The sequence below is a fragment of the Astyanax mexicanus genome, chromosome 22 (genome assembly GCF_023375975.1).
Source record: "Astyanax mexicanus isolate ESR-SI-001 chromosome 22, AstMex3_surface, whole genome shotgun sequence".
In the NCBI taxonomy this organism is placed as follows: Eukaryota; Metazoa; Chordata; class Actinopteri; order Characiformes; family Acestrorhamphidae; genus Astyanax; species Astyanax mexicanus.
In genome coordinates this window covers 15,959,804-15,976,655 of record NC_064429.1, presented here as the reverse complement: position 1 = coordinate 15,976,655, position 16,852 = coordinate 15,959,804, and the positions used below count along the sequence as shown (strand labels likewise).

Here is a 16,852-nt window from a genome sequence, read left to right as displayed (position 1 = left end):
ATCATTTTGCAAGATTCTTGCGGTTGTTGATTTTTTTATTACAATTTATTTATAGTTTTTTGCATGACTGGGCTTTAATATGGGGTTGTGACTTACTGTACTGTTAGGAGTATACATATAATATAAAACATTGAGGTTTTTATTACTATTAGGTTTACATTGTCCCACAAAATTACAGAATATATGAAGAAATCCGACTTCATTATCAGAAAAGCAGCTGAACAATGTAAACAATAGACCTTAAAAAGAGATATGCCGACAACTTTAAGCTTTCTTTACAAAGCTAAAGCTGAATTTAAAAATTTAAATAGTTCCATAAACACTATAAAGGAACCTAAAATACCCAACATGTAAGTATTTAAAATATATATTTTTCAAAAGCTTTATTGCACAAATAAGACAAGTTTAATATCAATTTACAGTGTGTTTTTACTGAAGCCATTAGAGGCGTTATTTAAGCAGCTGTTTATCAGTTTATCACAAATCCTTGGTTCTCCAGTTAATTAATACATTCAGTTCAGTGTGCATTAATATAATAATTCACTCTACAGTGGTATACCACCCAGCACTAGTACACAGATGTCTCTCCTGAAAATTATTTGGGTGAGTAAAGCACTTCTATTTATTTACAGTAAGCTTAGATTTCCAATATTTTGTCTAAGGGTGAGTTTTCAGTGAAGTTTCTCCAGTGAAGGCTGGGTGCAGCAGCATTAGCTGCTGGGGTGGATTTTTACCGGGGTGGATTTTCTGGACCTGGACTACCCACCTCTGTGTGTAAGTATAGGTTTACATAGGACCTCCGGTGGATTTTGTATTTTACAGAGACACTAAGACTAGGTCAATGGCTGAACTGCACTGAACAGCAGGGCATTACACATGTTGTAAAGTAACATACGACATTGTAAAGACTGTTATAAGTGTAAAAATGTCTTTATTTTCAAACTTTTCGAACTGTTGTCCATCTCACTGGTGTCACAGTGCTGTTGGCCAATCAGAGGCGATATGTTTGCATGTATGAATATTCATGAGCAAGAGCCGAAATCCGATCTTTTTCCCCTCTGCACTCCTCCACAGGACTAAAGCAGCTTTATACTGGATCACCGGTCACCAAGTCCGTTTTTTTTTTTTTCCCACAAAAAAATAAACTCACGCGGCATTCCTTCATAGTAGAGACCACAACTACACTTTTTAAAATCAATGGAAAAACGATGGAATGAGACCTTTAAGTCAAGCCCTGTGCCAGATTTAATAGCTTCCTTGCTATGCATTATAAGCAAAGTTGCCAAAGCTAATAGCACAGCCTACAAGCAAGGTAGTGGGGAATAAAGCAGGGCAGGGGCAGTGAGAGGCGATGCAAGTGCTCTAAATTCCAATAATTAGGCATACTTAACTATCATTGCATATGCTAAGTAAAAGTAAAGGTTCAGACATGCTCCTATACTCTCTCAGAAACCTCTTGGGCACATGCATTATTCAACAGTGATTCTTTTTACAGTATGAATAAAAAATCCATTGGTATGTTCAGCAAATCATTCTTTGGCTGAAAGTCTCGATAACAAATACTGAGCCAAAGGCTTGTATGCTCTTTCCTCACAGATTCGCTATTACACAGGACTCCGTAGAGAAACATTTCTGAGCTGCTTGTTTAGTCTAGGCCAAATGTGCAGTTGCTGAGTCACAGAGCTGCCAAGTTTTAAAAAAAGAAAAAAGAAAACAGTAACTTCTTGATATCTTGGCACGTCTACCAAAGTCTCCGGCCACATCAGCTGATCCCTGTGCACAAATATCACTTTCCTTCTCTGGCTGAGAGAGACAAGCACTTTGCTCTGTTCCAAACAATGAAGTCATCAATCAAACCCAAAGCAGCACAGCGAGACAAACAACGGCTCTCTTTTGGCTGGAACAATGAGGCTCTCACAACACTGGGCTTTTACATCATCTTCTGCTAAGGCTGCTCGCTGCACATGGCTAAAGTAGGCCACACATCTGACATACATTTGCTGAGGCTGGTGGACCAGAGCTATAAAATGAAAGTGCTGCTGCTGCTGCAGCCATGTGTTAAGTCAACTCGAAACATGTGGAGGCTGAAACGGAATTCCTTAAACCAGGGAAGTTGGAGACACCACAAACGTTAAAACACCGCAACACTTAAAGGCTGAAGACATGACATCAGCAAAAACAACAATGGCCAAATCCAGCTGACAAAAAATAACCTCATCCTGTCCAGGCTCCTGAGGTCTTGGGTATTGTTCCAACTGTTATTAAGTAATGCGTCAGTCCAGATAACTGCAAAGCTTTTAGACCGCCAGCAGACTCTTCTCTCAGCTCCCCGATCAATAGAGTACCAAACATTAGCGCAACACCACTGGATCTTCTGAGGTCCAAAGAAAAAAAAAATGCACAGATTTGACAATGCTGTAAAAATAAAATGTATAAAACTAATAGAAAAGTTAACAGTTATTTTACACTATGGCTGCTAATGTATTCATAGTATAGCCATAATTCAGATGATTTTGTTAAGAACACAAAGTGCATGCCACCAGTGACCATTAAAAAACAGACATTTAAATATCTGACACCACTACATTTTACACAAGAAAAAATAAGTTTAGGGTCTATGCAAAACATGTTCATTAAGTTATTTAGATAAATCAGTCGCACATAAAAAGATCTCACCACATTCTTTCATAGTGTGAACTTTAGAATCACACAAAAAATAGGTAGACAGAGTGCCCCATGTTAAAATGTCACTTGCTGGTGGTCAAAATACACAGCTGTTTCTATGCTTGACTTCTGTGTGTATTTTTAAATCAGATGAAGACACCGTGTGTCCCACTTGTTTACAGATTCAGCTTGTGAATCTAATCTCTTAATTACATAACCCCTCACTAAAGGGGACTCTATTTTGTAGTGTATTAGGGCTGCAAACAATCGAAAAAACTGTTAATTATTTTTCTTTTAAATTTATATATTTTTAGTCAATTTGTCAGTGATTATTTCTGCAATGTCCTCCATCTCTGCCTCCTGTGGGCACTACCATCATTTAAAAAGAATCTTTTTAAATTATTATTTTATTTATTAATGGAAAAAAACTATCCAATCTATCCCTGTGTGAAAAAAAATTGTTTGCCACCCCATACATTAACTGTGACTAATCAGACTTTTTGGAAAGCTGAGTTCAATTTCACTACTAACCACAACCAGTAGTGGTTACTACCAGACCTGTAGAATCAAGAAATCACCTAAATAGAACCTGTCTGACAACATGAAGCAGATAAAATATCTTAAAATCAACACATTATGAACAAATTCAAAAACAGATGGAAAAACAAAATAATTTATCATCTATCAGTCTGGAAAAAGCTACACGTTTTTTCAGTATGGCACAAATTTGCCAAAACGGCCAAAAAAAACCAGGACTTTGCACTGTAAGCCTGGATAAGTTGAACTTACTTAAAAATAAAATTGAGGAAACCGTTTGCCTTAAAAAAGTTAAGTAATGGGGAATGAAATAAATAAAAAAAAAACATAAATTAAAACATCAAGTTATTACAACTAAAGGGGAAGTTGGTTTATTTGTAAGGTAGCCCAGGGGGCATCCCTACACACTGATGGTGAGTGTCTGTCAGAAACTGTTGGACACACCCAGTACGCAAATAGATTGTGACAAAGGCCAATGGAAAAGAAGCTGCCAATGACAACAGACTAAACTCAGTAATTGTAAGTTGGTTCAACTCACAGATCTCAGTTTGAATGTATTTGTGCCCACAAATGTTCAACTAGTGTTCAAATAGTTAAGTATTGTTTAGAAATATCCAATTTTATGTAAAACAGACTTAAATCATTTGAGTTTAAACAACGTATGGGTTTACAGTGTGGGTCAATATTTTTTTTTTGGACTGTTGTGACAAAAGTGGAACTTTTTGGAGGGTGTATGTCCCGTTCTCATCTGGTGTAAAATGAACACATAATTTTTGAATAAGTTCATCATACTGAATGTAAAACATGGTGGTGGTAGTGGGATGGTCTGGGGCTGCTTTGCTGCTTCAGGGACTGGAAAACTTGCTGTAATAGATGGAACCAGAAATTCTGCTCTTTACCAGACAGTCCAGAAGGAGAATATCCAGCCATCTGTTCGTGACCTCAAGCTCAGGTGTACTTGGGTTCTGCAGCAGGACAATGATCCAAAACACACAGTCACAGGTCCACCTCTGACTGGCTTAAAAAAACTAAATGAAGGTTTTGGAGTGGTCAAATCAAAGTCTGATTGAGGTGGTGTGACTTGACCTTAAACAGAAAGTTTATGCTGGAAAACCTTTCTGTAAAGAAGAGTGGAACAAAATTCCTCCCCAGAGATGTGACTGTGACTCGTTGCCAGTTATCAGTAAAGCTTGACTGCATTTGTTGACAGTAAAGGTGGAACAAACAAGTTATTAGGTTAAGGGGCAAACACAGGGCTTTTTCACACAGGGCTAGATTGGTTCGGGTAATTTTTTTTAGATTTTCTTTAATAAATAAAATGATTATTTAAAAAAGTGCTGTTTATATTTACTCATCTTATATTAAAGTTTTGTTTGATAATTTGAAGAAAAAGAAACAAACAAAATCTGTAGATTTCGAATACTTTTTCACGCCACTGTATACACAAAGGGGACCTCAAACTAAAAAGTTTGAGAAACGCTGGTCTAAATAACAATACATAAGCACTTCATAAGCACCTAGTAGCATCCAGTTTAGTCGGTCCTAGTGCAAAAAAGCTGTGCTGCACATTTTCGACCTTTATTTTTGTTAGCAGACAATTCTAACTTGCTGTTTACCTCTGTATAAGTCTTCTACAGGATATTACTCATTAAGTCTAAATGCAATAAAAACATACAACAGGCAAACCACTGAGTGAGGCACTCCTCAATCTAAGGCGGTGTGTGGTGGAAAAAGAAAGAAAGCGAGAAAGAAAAAGGAGGAGGAATGCCTGGGACAGAAAAGGATGGAAACATTTTGTCAAAAGCATTCTTCAGCAGACAATGAACTGTCACTTCACTTCCAAAGCAGCACAAAGATTAGCACTAAAAAGAAAGTGACAGAAAAGAGAGGAACTTGTTTATGATTTCTCAGCGCTGAGCTTTCAATTGGTGGCATTCAGCGCGAGCACTGCGAGAGCGAGGCTTCTGAATGTTAACTCCAGTAAATTGTGGCTAAGCTTTTCACCCTTCAGTCTTTCCCCTCGGTATTCTCTTAGAGCGCTGCCAGCTCCAATGACTGTCTGAGAACGCAGAGTGGGCTGCGAGTGCTTTATTAAGGAGGGAGGGGGGAGACCCGCCGTCCTCAGAGGCTCACAAAAGGCCTGCGAGTGAGAGTGTGTGTGTGTGTGTGTGTGTGTGTGATGTAATCGTAGAAACATCACCTCACCGTCATGGTAATCTCTGACAGGGGAGAAAACGAAGACTTGGCGTCTCTAAAAAGGCCGGAAGCCAAACGCTACTGAAAGAGCACCACAAAGAGTCTGTGTTGTTGAGAAGTTAAACTGGGGTTCTGATTACCTGAGGAATTTTGAAGATTTGTCTTAAAGAAAAATAACATTTTGTTGGTTGATTATTAACAGCAATCCTGAAATCTATTTGTTTTTCTGTAATCTTTTATAAAAAAAAAATACAATCAATCCCCCCCAAAAAAAGACAAATCATTTGATGAGTGAGACATGTAATGATGAAACTTTAGTACACTTCTTAAACTTCTTAAATCTGGCATCAACATACAATACCAACATAACTGCAGCAAAACACAGACGACCGCAGACACTACATGGAGGCTTTGTTTGTCACTTGTGCATATAGCATCTGGACGAAAACCACGACAAAGACACTACGCAACAAAGTCTATGACTGTTCACAAAAAAAAAGAGGCGTGCCATGAAACAAACATGAAGAGCACTTGGTCAATAAATCGAGCAATAACAGTTCTTCTTTCTCTTCATCTTCTTTTACTAGCTTTTGTTTTTCTGTTTCAAAAACGGACACATCGCCATAGACCTTAACTGTAAATCGTTTTTTTAGTAGCCACGAAATTTAACATCATAGGATGTCACAGCAGCATCAACAGCAGTATTGAAGTATACACTACAGGCAAAACCAGAGACTGTAAAAAAGATGGACGCTGTGTCGCCGTTCCCATTCATTTAATGAAAATAAAGCCAAAATCTTCCTCCATGTTGGCGATCCTGAAACCCGAGTCTGAGTCGCAGTAGAGACCAGAGGAGGGAGAAAGACTGTGGAGAGACAGCCTACTCATTTAAATAACCCCGCCCCTGAGCGCGAACTCCACAGAGCTCACACAGTCTATGGTTCTGTCCCTAGAGTCATTGATCCCATCCCGGCTAGGTGTAACCCAGCTCTTTTACAATAACCAACCTTTTTGAATAGAGCTGAATAACGTTTTAAAAAACGAATTCTGTGGGGATATAAAAATCTGACAAAATAAACAGAAGTTACACTAGCTGTTGTATTTAAATAATGGAGGTAGAATTACAGTATATTAGAAAAAAAAGTGATTAAAAGTTTTCTGTTTTGCCATTGAAACCTGTGGTTATGGGTGGGTTTACACAGCTTTCTGAAACCGAACAGCAGGGGGCGCCCGACCTGTGGTGGCTTCACTTTTGAGAGACGATGCTCTGTTCAGCTATACACAGTCTATGGGTAAAACCAGTATATACAGAGTGCAGTGTACAAACCCTTTAAATTTTAAATGCCACTTAGACATTTTACAAATAAACACTTTTTGCTTGCTTTTGTATCTCTAATTGGGATCTCAACTGCACACAAACACTCCAAGCGCGAACATATATATCTGTGCGATGAAAACCAAGTATCTCCAAAACATCAACTTTACAGGAGTGAGAGATAACCTCCTAAACTTTCAATGGAAGTCAAGGTAAAAAGAGTCTATTTCAGGTCATATTAATGTATTTCTATTGGTCCGTTCATCAAAAAAGTTTGGCTCAGTTTGAAGGACAGTTTGTATGTACACATTATGCAGTGAACTAAAAATTGACAAAAATGGAGATACTTGTTTTTTGAGTCTCTACAAGTCTCTAAAATAAAAGAGGGCTTTCATTTATAAGACATTTATAAGGCTTCATCAAATAATAACAACTGCAGCAAACTGACTATGACTATGAGGAGCACTGTAAATAACACAGGCAAACACATTATTTTCTCTTCTGTTGTTCGTGAGGTGACAAAAAGCAAACGGGCTTAGAACCACCCTGGCACCATCCCCAATTTGCATAAAAGTGACGGAGCCCTTTAAGGGCTTATTCTGAAAGGGACTGAAATTGGCAAGAACAGAACTGATGAGATCTCTTTAAGTAAGAGGGATTTTGTGCAAGAACTTCATGAACATGTTTTGTATAGACCATATACCTATTATTGTGTAACATTCTTGTGTAAAAAGAAGAATAATATGTCTCCTTTAAGACCACTTTCGCGATTAGGGGTGGGCAATATGGCCCTAAAATAATATCACAATATTTCTTGGTATTTTCACGATAACGATACTCGTGGCAACAAAACACTAAATTAATTTTATCAGATTTGTAACAGTAGTTAATGATTCAGAATGTTAGGATACAAATAATGCACTCCAAGTATCTCCATATAGTAAAATAAACGATACTGGACAGATATAATCTGTATCTAGTACATATTTTATGGGAAATGAGAAAAGTGCAAATTTTTCTTTTGCTAAAAACAGTATAAGAAAGAAAAAAAACTAGTACCCTGATGTAATAATCAGGGGTGAGTGATATGGCACGATATTTCAGGGTATAATATCGTTTGATAAGATATGGCACATCCCTATTTGCTATAACGAAAAATAGCAAAAACACACAAAAATCAATATTATAACCAACATAAAGGACTGTGAAGTATGTGGGTTGGACTCTTTTTGAATATAAAGGAAGTATTAATAAAGAATAGGAGCCATACCCACTGGAAGCAGAGAAAAAGGAAAATGGAAGAAACAATCGTTGAATAATCATTGACAAATCTGAAAAATAATGGACTGATTTGTCAACTTCCAAAATAATCCTTAGAAGCGGCCCTACAATGATTCACAATATTTAAAAACAATTTATCTCGATACACGTGACCATAGTCAAAATGCATTAGTAGCAATAGATGCTTGATTTAATGAAATCTGCAGTTGGGTCAGTGTTTTTAAGGATATAAAGGTATATATATGAATTACATTGTCAATATGAATCATTAATGATATAATGATAACAATTAATCAAAAAGAAAAAAAAACACTGTTACATTACACACTGTCCACGACTATGGGTCAGTTTTTTTATTATCCATACAAACTAATAAAATCACTGTCAAAGCCACCAACAGAGCAAAAAACATCATTAGGACTTCCAAAAAAAAATCATTGGGGTTCCAAAAAGTGGTTCTATAATGTAAAAAACTGTGTCTAACTGTGTGTGTTTGGGATTCTGACACTAATAAATCCATTCCAATTCCTTAAATCTGTACTTTATCCTCTTCATTAACACAGATGGTGTAAAGTAAAGAGTATCAACAATATAGATTTTTTTCAAATGAATCTTGTGTTTAGACAACTTACGTGGATAAAACCTGCTTTTAAGATCAATTTTTAGCCTCAATTGCACTAGACACTCATTTTAACTAGATATTTTTCTGCTCCTGACAGAATTTGTTATGAACAATTTCCGTATCAAATAAAAAATAAATACATAGAGCAGTCTCACAAGATGGCTTGATTGTGTTCACACCTGTGTACTTGGATTTATTTATCAGTTACAGACTTACCACAGAAGAAGATTTAAAGAATTACAACCCTCCAACCATACAACACTGTGCCTGTAGAGGTGGAGATAACGACAATCAGCCCCACAAGAGGCTCTACCTAAAAAATAAATACATAAACCTCTCGCTATTGGACAGAGCCTAATCTGACTCAGACAGGCGTAATGAGAAACACAGAGGCAGCAGACTCTAAATACGAGCATAAATCACATTCAGCACATCCCCCGATATGCATATTACAGAAACCAGATCTTGTAAGAACATCCTGTGAGCCATTTTGAGCCATTAAGCTACCAGAACCTTTCTACACCTATTTCAACCGAGTCTACTAAGTATATGATCATCTAAGAAGAAAAGAAAAGAGATAACAGAGAAAAGAATAAAACCTGTGGTCATCCAGATGTATTTCATTTATATTCAAGCTATATATTTTTCTTCATACGCTTCGACTCAAGTGATGTCAGCGGCGTGAGCTATTTCCAGCCCAGCATCACAGCACAAAAACGCTACGGAGGTGTAAACAAAGCTCACGGTCACCATGGAGACAAGCTGGTCAGATCTGTTTTTTCCATACCTGCTGCTCTCCCGGTGCTCCGCCAGCATCCCTCGACTCCGTGGATGAGGTGGAGGTCCAGAGGCAGAGGGATAATAACAGTCCGTGATTAGCGCGATAGATAGAGCTCCGGAGAGGAGACGGAGACAGAGCTCAGAGCTCAGAGCGCAGAGCTCAGCGAGTCATGATGAAACGAGCGGAGAGTCGAGAGAGTCTTCACTGCTTCACTGGCACCGCCACCAGAGCCGAGTGCCAACGAGCGGAGCGACCTGCCGGGACTGGCACAGCTGATCCCCCCCTGACACCAGCTGTACCACGCGGGTGGATCATGGGAGGGGTGGCCTCTGTCACACCAGGACGTACCATCTGGGAGCAGCAGTAGGGGGGTTAGAGATGGAGATGGAGAAGGCTCAGGGGTGACACTAAAATCTGATTACAGTTTAAACTTGCCATTTAAGACACTCACAAATGTAGAGTTTGGTAATGATTGGCTTAAAATTGGATTTTACTATACTGATATCAAAACAAATTCAGCCTGGGCCTCCGAGTGCTCCAGCAGGCTAAGCGCTTCCACCATGATCAGTAGATCGCCGTTTTTTTTTTAACAGAACTATATAAAATATTTTAGTACTACATACATCATTTTTATGGTGTGGAAGTTATAGTTCTCTAGTTAAAAGCCTTTTAAACATGCTCTACCTTTATCTCCAGGATCAGATCACCAACCAATCAGCTCATAGTAGCAGTAACACTAGTGATTTACAGTGTAAAAGTATTTCTTTAAAAAAAACGAAATATACAGGCAAATGTTCTTTGGTTAAATTAATTATTCTTCTTCTAAAATTAAAATTAATACTTAGAACAAGTAGTTAACTCAGTTTTTTGCTTTTAGCTCCATTCACCCCATTCAAAGACTCTCCATAAATGGCTCTGGTCATGCAGGGGGTGCGTTTTAGACCTGTGGATCTGTTGTTCTCCATAATTCAGTTGGCTGTACATAGTCGCTGCTCCTGACTCCCAGTTGCCGGCTGGGTCAGATATCTAGCATGCAAAATATTTGCCAGGCATCTGCGACTGGTTGGCAATCAGTCGGCGACTTTTTGAGGCCGATTTAAAAAAAACTATCGGTGACTGAAAAAATGGGCTAAAAAACCTAACAAAAGACTATAAAACGAAAAAACAAGTACATTTTGGCCGGAAATTCAACAGACAAGTTTCTGCAGAGTCAATCACTACACACCTCCAAACTTTATGTGGCCTTTAGATTATCTCAAGAACAGTATGTAGAGAGCTTCAAGGGTTTCCATGGCAAAACAACTGCATCCAAGCCTCACATCAAAAAACACAATACAGGCAAGCGGATATACAATATTGTGTATGTCATGTGAGAATCTGTCATTACAAAAGGTACTGAATATCCTGCAATCTAATTACTGTGCATGCAGACATTGTGATAATAATGCAGGCTTTACCTATGATAAATTAGTGCCGCAAATAAAAAATATATATAAAACATATAATTGTGATTAATCTGATTCACTTTTGTAGTTAATCACAGTTGTTCATTGCAGTATATATGCTACACAAAAAGGTCAGGCTCACTTCAGTGACCAGATCTTCCATTCGTTTTCTAAAGTTTGGAACCTGGAAAATGTACATTTACCCACAGTGCAGCAGTGAGCTATGTCTTTGTCAACTAAATCAAAGCTGGTGTGACTCAATCTTTTTAAACTTATAAACATATCTAGTCATACACCACAATTTTTTTTTATTTATATATTTTTTGTATTTAATTATCTTATTTGACAAATTTTCTTAATTATTCTTAATCAGTCACTTTCAGATTTTACCTTGTTTATTTCTTGACACTGACATGCCAAAAATCATGACACACGAACTGGTATGGTTTCTTGTTGAAGCTATATAAAGCTGCACTGACCTGCAGGATGTGTGTAGGGTATCCTGCATCAAATCATGACTTAATTTCTGCCAGAATCTTTTGTCTGTTCACAAGGAAAATTCATGATCATGACCACCCACTGCACTGTCCACTGTGGATGGGACTGATGCAAATTTGAAAGCATACATTTTTTTTTTTTTACATTGATACAGTGAGCACACATTTTGTATTTAAATGTTTTGTCATATCACCATGAATATGGTTTTCGCAAAACTTTTCCTAAAATTTTGTGACATCATTTTAGAGCCATATCGTCCGGCCATAATGTAAACGCCATCTTGCCACAATACCAGTAATAACTGCAATGCAATGATAAAATCTGCATATTCCATCCCACATATTAATCAGATTTCAATCTGACTAAGCAGCACAGCATGTGACTTCTAAGTGTAAATGCGTAATCCAGATACTAGTCACAGAAACTAACCGGGTGTCAGTGGGATTGTGATTTTTGAGTAAATGCAAAAGTAAGCACATAATACAGCCTGACCTGAAATAACAACATTTCTACTATTTCGACAAAAAAAATCTTCTTCCACAAAAATCTCAAACCACAAAGACCTGCAATTTACGCAAGGCCATGTTCTCATGAACAACAAAGTGGTACGGAAACACGCCAGCAGGACGCAGAAGTGAGAAGTGAACTTCCTTTCAGGAACTGGAAGAACAGAAAGAAAAGCCCTGAAAGTATAGTTCCTACAATACCAAGCGCTTATTTAACCAACCAATCTAAGAACATGTTAGGATTGATAAACACCCAATAATCTTGAAGTAGATGACTGTTCTTGTCAAATAACAGATCAAGCTGTGCTTGGGTCACTCTGGGACAGAACATCAAGTGCACCAAAGACTCATAAAGATAAAATCTATACAGTTACTGGGACTAACTTACTGTATATGTTGATATCTTAGTTAACAGTTAAAAAGATCACCTGTAAAAAAAAAGCCAACAAATACAACATACACTGACAACAGACTCTAATAGGAGCCACTAAAAAACGTGGAAAATACATAAAGAAGTGTTCCTATAGACTGGTGTCATAGTTAGCATTTCAAAGCTTTACTAAACTGCTGGAATCTGCAGGCCACATTTTTGTGCTGCAACAGCAAAATCTGTGGAACAGTAAAGATTTTAGGAACGAAATGTCCAATATGTGATTTTACTGTGTAGCGGTTGGTGGTTAATTAAGCAATAATACATGAGAACGAGTACTGATTATATTGTCTCAGATTAAACCACAGTTCCATTATTGCTGTTCATTAAAAGATTTTGAGTTAAAGAGGACGAGAAAATATGATCTGGGTGATTATAAACACTCCACAAGTTAAAATAGCTCCATTGCTGCTCTGTTTGTAGCTACCAGTTACCTGTATGTGGCACAGTAATACATGGAGAGCTTCGGTTACAGTGCATTACCGGCTGATAGCGGCACTCATACAATGTCTTTCAGCCAATCACATTGCAGGGTCGGAACTAACTGTGGTATAATTCAAAATAACTTGGATAATTGTTTTAGTAGGATTTTATATAGGGGGTAAAGATACCTTTACAAACAAGAACATGTCAAATGGCATTTCAGTTCATAGGCTTGTGCTTCTTTCAAAAACCTGAAAATAACTCTTTTATATAGCAGTGATTTTTTATATTTTATGAAATAGTACTTTCATATATGTCCTATAAAATAGATTTAAATAGGTGTGTGTATTGGCAAGACGATAATTAAGCTAGAAAACAATATCAGTATAAATTGCGATATTATAGGCAATATTATTAATAGTTTTAGAAAACACTAGTATATAAAACGCCATCGCATTAAAAAAATCTGAGTAAAAGATTTGGGATCAGAAGACAGAGTTAAACACTGCTATCTAGCGGGCAGAGTTTAGACACACAAAATGAACCACTGACAACAATCTTTACATATAAACTAAACACAAAAGATTTTCACTGTATTTTAAAAAAAAGTTTCATATACAGCTATGGAAAAAAATATGATTTTCTTTGATTTTATCAAATTGAAAACCTCTGGATTATAACCAAGAGGAAGATGGATGATCACAAGCCATCAAACTAAGCTGAACTGCTTGAATTTTTGCACCAGGAGTGGCATAAAGTTATCCAAAAGCAGTGTGTAAGACTGGTGGAGGAGAACATGCAGAAGATGCATGAAATAAAATAAAAAACTAAAATAAAACTTTATGAATATGAACTTGTTTTCTTCATGTTATTTGGGGTCGGAAAGCTCTTTGTTATTTCAGACATTTCTCATTTACTGCAAATAAAAATATGAAATGCTATACATGAAAATCTTTTTATTTGGAATTTGGGAAAATGTCTGTAGTTTATAGAATAAAACGATAATGTTCATTGTACTCAAACATAGGACTCTCAAATTTAGGAAAATCAGAGAAACTGTTTCAGAAACATTCAAAATGTTTCTAAATTGACTTCCATGGTAAGTAAGGCTTTCTCCTGGCAAGTTGTCATTTTAGAAAAAAATGGGGCTTGTGCATGATCTTGATGAAATGCTGAATTGGCAAAATTGATAAAAAAAGAAAACTGGTCCTGCCATCTTCACTGCCAGCAGCAATGTTTAAAAAACACCACGGCTGGGTGGAGGGTGGATGCCTTTTCACTTTGTCAAATTTTGTCTCAAAACAATATATTAGAACATTTTGGATAAAAGAAAGCCAAGAGACACTTTCCTCACAGGAACCATTTATAGGGAAAGCCCAGATAAACAGACTCAAATCTGAAACTGTGCACAACATACAGACAAAATGACCAAACAACTAACTTCACCGCTCAATAACAGACTTTGATGGTGGCATTCCAAACCATCTTAAATGTTAGAAATCAAAGGTTTATTAAACATGTGTTTTTGAGCACAACATTGATAGTACTGACACTGATGATGCACAGATGTCAGAGGGTGTGCAGCCTATTCTGAAGTGAGTTGACTAAGACTGGCTCATGGCCCACACTGACTGGCATTGGAACACCTCCAATTTTATGATTGTGATATGGAGGGGATATTGATGCAGTGACTTAGCGCAGAGATAAAGGTGCTCAGAGTCTGGCAAGGGTAGCTGGCTTGATTTTATTTTCAAAGACTGAAGCTCGGTTTAGCTAGATATAGGTTGCTTTTTTGAGACACGTACATACAAACACACATATTTCACTGCAGTAAAGTATTTGTTCTCTTTAGTTTTTAGCTTTTTTTCCCTCATACTTACATTTTGAGAATAACAAATACATTTAATATCAGACTTAGCTTACCTGAGTAAATACAAACAGCAGTTTCTAAATTATAATTTCATTTATTTAACGAAAAAAAAAAATATCCAAACTAATTTAGCACTGTGTAAAAAGTGTTCGCCCCCTAAACCTAATATCTTGGTTGTGCCACCACTGACGGCAACAACTGCAATCAAAACCAAACTTTAACTAGGCAATTCCAAAACCTTCATTTTGCTTTTTTCCAGATGTTTGACTTGAGGTCATTGTCCTGCTGCAAAACCCAAGTACACCTGAGCTTGAGTTCACAAACTGACGGACAGACATTCTCTTTCAGGATTTTCTGGTAGACAGCAGAATTCATGGTTCCATCAATTAGTTTTGCAGAGGACCAGGTTGGTTTGGATAGATTTTTCCCTTAATAAATGACATTAAAACTGCTTTTTAGATTTACTCAAGTTATATTTGTCAGATATTAAAATGTGATATTTGTTAATGTGAATTTTTTTTTGAATTATTTAAAAAAAGCAAAAAACAAAAGAAATAAGAAATATGTAGAGTGGTGAATCCTTGGTGAATTTGGTGGAATAACTCTGTTTTTTTTTTAATCACAGTTTTAATGCATCTTCTGCATGTTCTCCTCCACCAGTCTTACACGCTGCTTTTGGATAACATTATGCCTTTACTCCTGGTGCAGAATTTCAAGCAGTTCAGCTTGGTTTGATGGCTTGTGATCATCCATCTTCCTCTTGGTTATATTCTAGAGGTTATCAATTAGGTAAAAATCTTTATGATTATCCCCAGAGCTGTACATACATACCGCTGTTGTATGACCTCCTCTCACCTGCCTGAGGAGGACAACTGGCAGCAAAAATGGCAATTCAATGGGTGGCTTTAGTGAAGAAAATAATAATGGAAGAGCCTATTAATCTGAGTTGAGTTATTTATCTGTAAATATTACATTAAGGCCAGAGAGTGTTTATTATTGTTAAGGTAAATAACAGGATATATAGCAGAAGCTCCACTACTGGAGCTGCTGGACAAGCCGGAGGACAGCTGCCAAAACACAGCTAACAGCTCCTTTTTTATCATTTATACTAGCATTTCACAGGTTCTATGACTTTTAATAGATATAGATATTTTTAACACACGGTCTGCTGAGTTACTAAAGGTTTAAAACAGTACAATTTTGAGCTAACGTTAGCTAGGTTATAGGGTATATTACATAGGTGGTGGTGGCCAACCGCTAACCTTCCAACACACACAAATTAATTAGCTAGCTAGCTAGCTAGCACACAGGCTAAAGCCAGATAAAATCAGTTTAAACGGGCATGTCACTGCTTTAAACAGCTAACTAGTTGAAAAATAAACATGAATAAACGCTCAATTAAATATTTATCAGGGTGTAAATGCTATTAAATGGGGTTGTCTGGGTTTAAATAGCCCGTAAAGGCATCCTCCTTCCCGAGCTACTTCCCCTCCTTCTCCTGCTGCTGCTGCTTCTTCCCGCAGGGAGCGAGCTAGTTAGGGGTTAGCTAAAGCTAAAGCTCCGTAACCCAGGTCCGGAAAGTTAAAATCCATCCCTGGGTTTTGTACCAACTGCCAGGGCGGCTCGGCTGCAGCAGAGCCGCCCTGGCAGTTGGTACAAAACCCAGGGATGGATTTTAACTTTCCGGACCTGGGTTAACCACCTATACTACCCGCATATCAGCGCTCAACTCACCCACAGCTCAGCTGCTCAGCTCGGGATAATAATCCAGGCGAATAAACCGCGGCTCCGGCTAAAAGCACAGCGTTAGCGGCGGCTGTCTGCTCGTCCTCTCTCCGTCCATATCCCGCACATGACTTCCCGGGCCGCTAGCGGTTCGTGTTTGTGTGTAAATCAGCTAGAAGCCATGTTTAATCCTCGCCATCCCAACAACACTACCTCCTCCTCCTCCACCTCCTCCTCATCCCAGCAGATACTACACACTCACTCACTCATACACACATAGAGCTACACCAAATCCACGAGCACAGCTCCACCTGCCGCACACACAGATACACAAGTGCAGAGATACATACAGCTCTGGAAAAATAATAATAATAATAATAATAATAATAATAATAATAATAATAATAATAATAATAATAATAATAATAATAATAATAATAAGAGATCACTTAAAAATTATGCGTTTCTCTGATTTTATCAAATTAAAAACATCTGAAATATAATGAATAGGAAGATGGATAATCACAAGCGGTCAAACCAAACTGAACTGCTTGAATTT

General features: G+C 37.5%; 1 protein-coding gene across 5 annotated transcripts in view; it reads right to left on the bottom strand.

The window, feature by feature from the left end:
- wdfy3 (WD repeat and FYVE domain containing 3) overlaps positions 1–16,527 on the bottom strand; it is a 181,097-nt gene extending 164,570 nt beyond the window's left edge. For 2 of the 5 annotated variants that reach the window (XM_022664812.2, XM_022664816.2), the window contains exon 1: positions 9,403–9,669. In XM_022664812.2, the coding sequence (XP_022520533.2) occupies positions 9,403–9,431 (29 nt within the window). In that variant the 5' untranslated portion in view covers positions 9,432–9,669. Of the gene's footprint in view, positions 1–9,402; positions 9,670–16,302 lie in introns of those variants that run through there. The other 3 variants (XM_022664814.2, XM_022664813.2, XM_022664815.2) reach the window with 2 other exon arrangements.
- Positions 16,528–16,852: the final 325 nt, after the last annotated feature.